The sequence below is a fragment of the Geospiza fortis genome, unplaced genomic scaffold, assembly GCF_000277835.1.
Source record: "Geospiza fortis unplaced genomic scaffold, GeoFor_1.0 scaffold114, whole genome shotgun sequence".
Taxonomy (NCBI): domain Eukaryota; kingdom Metazoa; phylum Chordata; class Aves; order Passeriformes; family Thraupidae; genus Geospiza; species Geospiza fortis.
The window spans coordinates 1,155,890-1,160,291 of NW_005054383.1; the positions used below are offsets into that span (position 1 = coordinate 1,155,890).

Consider the following 4,402-nt stretch of genomic DNA (forward strand, 5'->3'; position numbering starts at 1 on the left):
GACTTCTGACACAAGCCCATTTTTCATTTCCACCAGCACAAAGAGAGCAAAAAATTGCCTTTTCTGACTGTCTGCTCATTACTATTGGAACAGAAGGCTGGGACAGACATCTACAGCAGCACTTCCACCTCTTGAGGTGATGACTTGTGCTATATTCCAGATAGAAAATGGATCTTCCTGCAGTGGTCCAAAGAAAATTCATCACAGTCATATGACTCATTGCCTTTGCTCTTTAAGTCGTGGTCTTTTCTGTCTGGAGACTCCATCCACCTCATCTCTCACACACACTGATGCCAAAGCCTCTGCTTAGCAGCTCCTATGCCTCATCTCTGATGTCTGTTTCCTTTCTCTGGAGTCTCCTGGCCATGGAGGATGGCAGATTTTGGTTCTTACACCACTGAAAGGCAGGAGCTGGGAAGCAGCTTGCTTAGAGAACGCTGGTTTTGCTCTAGAAGACATCTGTAGAAGGGATTCCCTCTGGAATTGCTACTAACTGGTTTGCTGGTTCCCTGCTAGCCTGACCTTTGCTGAAATAGGGTGGGACAGTGATGGAAAAAGCAAAAGGACTGGGAAGCTGCAGTTAAATCCTTCCCACACACTCCCCCAGTGTCCAAGTGCTTTTATAAGTGTTATACACTACTGGCAGCCTCTCCTCTTTAGGATGCAGAGAGCAAGAAAAGCCTCTCTGGGACATGGCTGTGTTCCTGCTGGGTCAGGAGATGGAAATTTCACTCCTGAAAGTGTAAGGAGAACTTCCCTGCTGCCAACACCTCATTTCTTTTCAGAAGATAATTTCCTTTAGTATCTTTGATGCCAGAGCATGGACAGTTACAAAAGCACAGGTGAGCTGTGCCCATACCCCTCACCAGGGCAACCGTGGAGAAAAGCAGGAGGCCCTTTCCCCTCTCATCTTGCCCAGGCCCTCCTCCTGCTGCCTCATGGAGCAGCCAAAGCTTTCCAGCACCACTGGAGGGGAACAGCTTTTCCTGCTGCTTCATTCTGCCTTCTTTTGCTTCTCCCAGTGTCAGCAATTATGGCATGAAGCTGCACAGAGCCAGGAGGTGATAATGGCATGAGGTCTTAGCCCCAGAAGTAACACAGCTCTGTGTTTCTCCTTCTCCTCTTCTACATTTCACTTCACACCATCCAGGGCACTGCATTTCCTCCAAGCACAGGACACAAGCAGGGCATCAAAAAGCACAGAAAGCAGCAGCCAGCCACAGCAACATGAGATTATTTCCCTTGTTTCAGCATTTTACAGCTGATAATGTTGAAGTGGAGCCTTTCAGTGGCAGCAGCACAGAGGGACTGGGGTCACTCTGGGGGAAGGCACGGGGCCCTTACCTGCATAAGGAGACGCAGAGGTTTTCCATCCTGCTGCTCAAGGACTCTGAACTTCACCCCAGCTGCAAAGACACAAAACAAGAGAAGCAAACCCATGGGGGGATTGTTGGGGCGTCCTGTGCAGGGCCAGGAGTTGGACTTGATGATCCCTGTGGTCCTTTCCTACTTAGGATATTCCATCAATGCCTGGAGTACAGACCATGAATTTGCTGCCCAGTGCTGTTGGCTGAGCACTGATTCCCTAGAAACTGTCTTTAACCTTTCTGGATTTGGGAACATTCCCCATTTTCAACAGGAAGCGTGGATTGTCTCTACAATGCTTTAAGCCTAATGTCACAGCTCCTTTAAAAGTAACCCCTCCCACCTCCAGCTTGAAAACTCAGTCCTAGGGCAAGCACAAAGCCTAGAAATGAGCCAGCCAGACCTGAGGATGATAGAGGGACTGAGAAAACCTTCCACTTTTCCCAAACTTCCATCAGAATGGGAACTCCGTGTTAGCAGCAGGCAGAGAGCCTGACTTTAATTTGTGCTCATGAGGACAGAGCACATGTGCAAATCTGTCCCTGGTTCAGGCTGAGGGAGGGAAGTGGCTGACCTGGAGGCACTGAAACATTTCAAAGCAATCCCTGCCCATTCATCCCAGCATCCACATGTTTTTAAGAGGCTAACCCCATCAAACCTGCCACTTTCCTATTTTCTCTTGGATTTGCCTCATTGCCAACACTGTAAAGATAAATAGGAAAGATTTTGGATTCCAAGGGTGACACAGTGCACACACATATTTAATACAACGTTTCAAAGGTAACAGCTTGGACCAGAGAGGCATTTTTCTTACAAAGATGTCAAATTACTTCACAGAAATAAAATCACCAATCCATCTCTGCAAACCTGTTCCAGCCAAGCATGCCCTGTTATTCTTTCCTGCAGGTAAGAAGATGAGACAAGACTAAGGCACAGATCAAACACTGACAGGAGCACAAACAGAGTATCACTGCTCACCATTGTAAGGGCCATTGCTGCAGTATCTCTATGACTCTTGAACACTGAAAAACCAAAACGTTTTCTCTTTTTCCTAAAGCTTTGAATTAATTAAAATCATACAGTTCACTCCTGGGATAGAATGCTTTTCTCTAGCACACAGCTCTGGTTTAAACTCTCTCCCCAGATCATAAAACTTTTTCTGCCCAGGACAGGAGGGATTTATCTGCATTTTGCTGGATTATATTGATAGAGGGGCTTCCCCAGTGGCTTGAAATAGATGTTTGAGTACCCTGGGCCTCAACAAGCAAATGTTCTGGATGACCAAAGTGCTCAATGTGATTCACAGAGCTTTGGCTATGAGGAAGTGTCTAAACCATTCCAGGAACTACTTTTATGGCAAACTTTGTCAGAGAGAGACAGAAACAAGCAGGCACTGAAGGTTCAGATATGTGGTTGGGCACTCTGGAGTCTTACCCCAGAACAGTAATCCACTATCCCAGCAAATGCTGGTTCTCTGGGTCCTGGCCACACATCTCCCTTCTAAAGCTACAAGCCAACACTTTCTTAATTAGATTATTTAATTGCTCAAGAGTCTTAAACTTCTAAGAAAACACGGGCACAAAAAGGCTATAAATTCATTTTAGAATGACCTGCAGGTGACTGCAGAGCTCAGGACTCAGAGCAGTTCCCTCCTCACAGGAAGAGCAGGAAGGCTCAGGCTCCTGCAGATCACTCCAGCACAGAAGAACCCTGAACTATTCCCTGACTTCCAGCCAGCTCCAGAGCTCAGGGGTCTGCTCTTCCAGTACAAAGGCATCAGCAACGGCACAGGAGAGCTCAGGACATGAATTCATCTGCTTTGTTTCACATGACAGCACACTCAAGTGAGGGTTTGTACTCCAGCAATTGTGGCAGGTCCTACAGGGCTACGACAAAACCTGTCCCAAGAATTCCAGTGTGAATGTTGGGAAAGGGAAGTACAGGAAAAACAAGCTGGCCTGTTCACAATCAAACAATGCTGGTAAGCTGTGTGTGGGCACCCTGAGAGCCCTGAAACCCCTGCTGTTCCTTTCTTCATGCTGTGAATGCACATCCCAACCAAGGTGGCACCCCTTGAGCTGGCACTGGGTGCACAGAGGACATCAGCTGTGATCTAGATAAGAAAGGGTTTTGGAAGTCATAAATATTTCACTTTGGATGCACAGAAAGAAAAAAATGCATTTAGTTCCTGGTGTGTAGATGGATCATTCACCTACCCCTGGCCTGGCCTTCATCAGTGAAGCATTTTGTCAATTCAGACACTGAATCAAAGAACTTGGAGGCCACATGCCACAATGAACTCAACCTCCTTTCCACCAGCAAAAACTATCCATTCATGTTGGTAGAACCATCTTGATGATGCCTGTAAAATCAGCTGCCCTAACACCTGTCAGAGGATGTCTTCTCCAAGTTCTGAGTCTGACAAGGGAGGCAGCACCTCAGCAGTGAGCACACCATGTGATGTGTATTCTCTCAAGTCCTTTGAGTTGGATTCAACTGCTCCATCTGTTCCTGTTGCCATGCCACAGTTTTGTGCTGGGGCAGGGACACAGGCTGCAGAACTGCTCAGAGATGCCTTTTCCTCTCACAGGCACCAGGGCCCTGCAGTGCCAGTTACAGAACACAGCTGAGAAGTCAATCCCCTGCTCAGGTGGGGGCTTGTTTCCTGCAGCAGACACCTGGCTGAACAGGAATGAGGAGAAGTAACCTGTGGCCTTACATAACCTAAAGGAATTCATGGTGTTAAACCTCTCAGTGGCACCAAGATTTCCTCCTGCCCTACATCCTGCCCATTACTGGGTCAGTTTTCTTCAGCAGCATCTCCTGTTCCCCAAAGACAGCCCTGAAGGGTGTAAGACATTTCTGCCAGGAAATTCACAGGAACCTGCTGAAAGCTCCCATGGAAAAGCAACAGAGTTGGTAACAGAGCTCAGCTCTACCTCCCCAAAGCTGAGCCTGGCAGCACTCCAGCAGACAAAGCTGCTGAGGTTGCCTCGAGCTTCCTGTGCCTTTGATGACTGGCCTTGGTTTACTGATG

General features: G+C 47.6%; 1 protein-coding gene across 1 annotated transcript in view; it reads right to left on the reverse strand.

Moving 5' to 3' along the window:
• Positions 1–4,402, reverse strand: part of PIGQ (phosphatidylinositol glycan anchor biosynthesis class Q) — a 32,758-nt gene that overhangs the window by 3,276 nt on the left and 25,080 nt on the right. Inside the window, exon 10 of the mRNA XM_031060482.1 lies at positions 1,345–1,406. Coding sequence (XP_030916342.1) covers positions 1,345–1,406 — 62 coding nt within the window. The remainder of the gene's footprint in view (positions 1–1,344; positions 1,407–4,402) is intronic.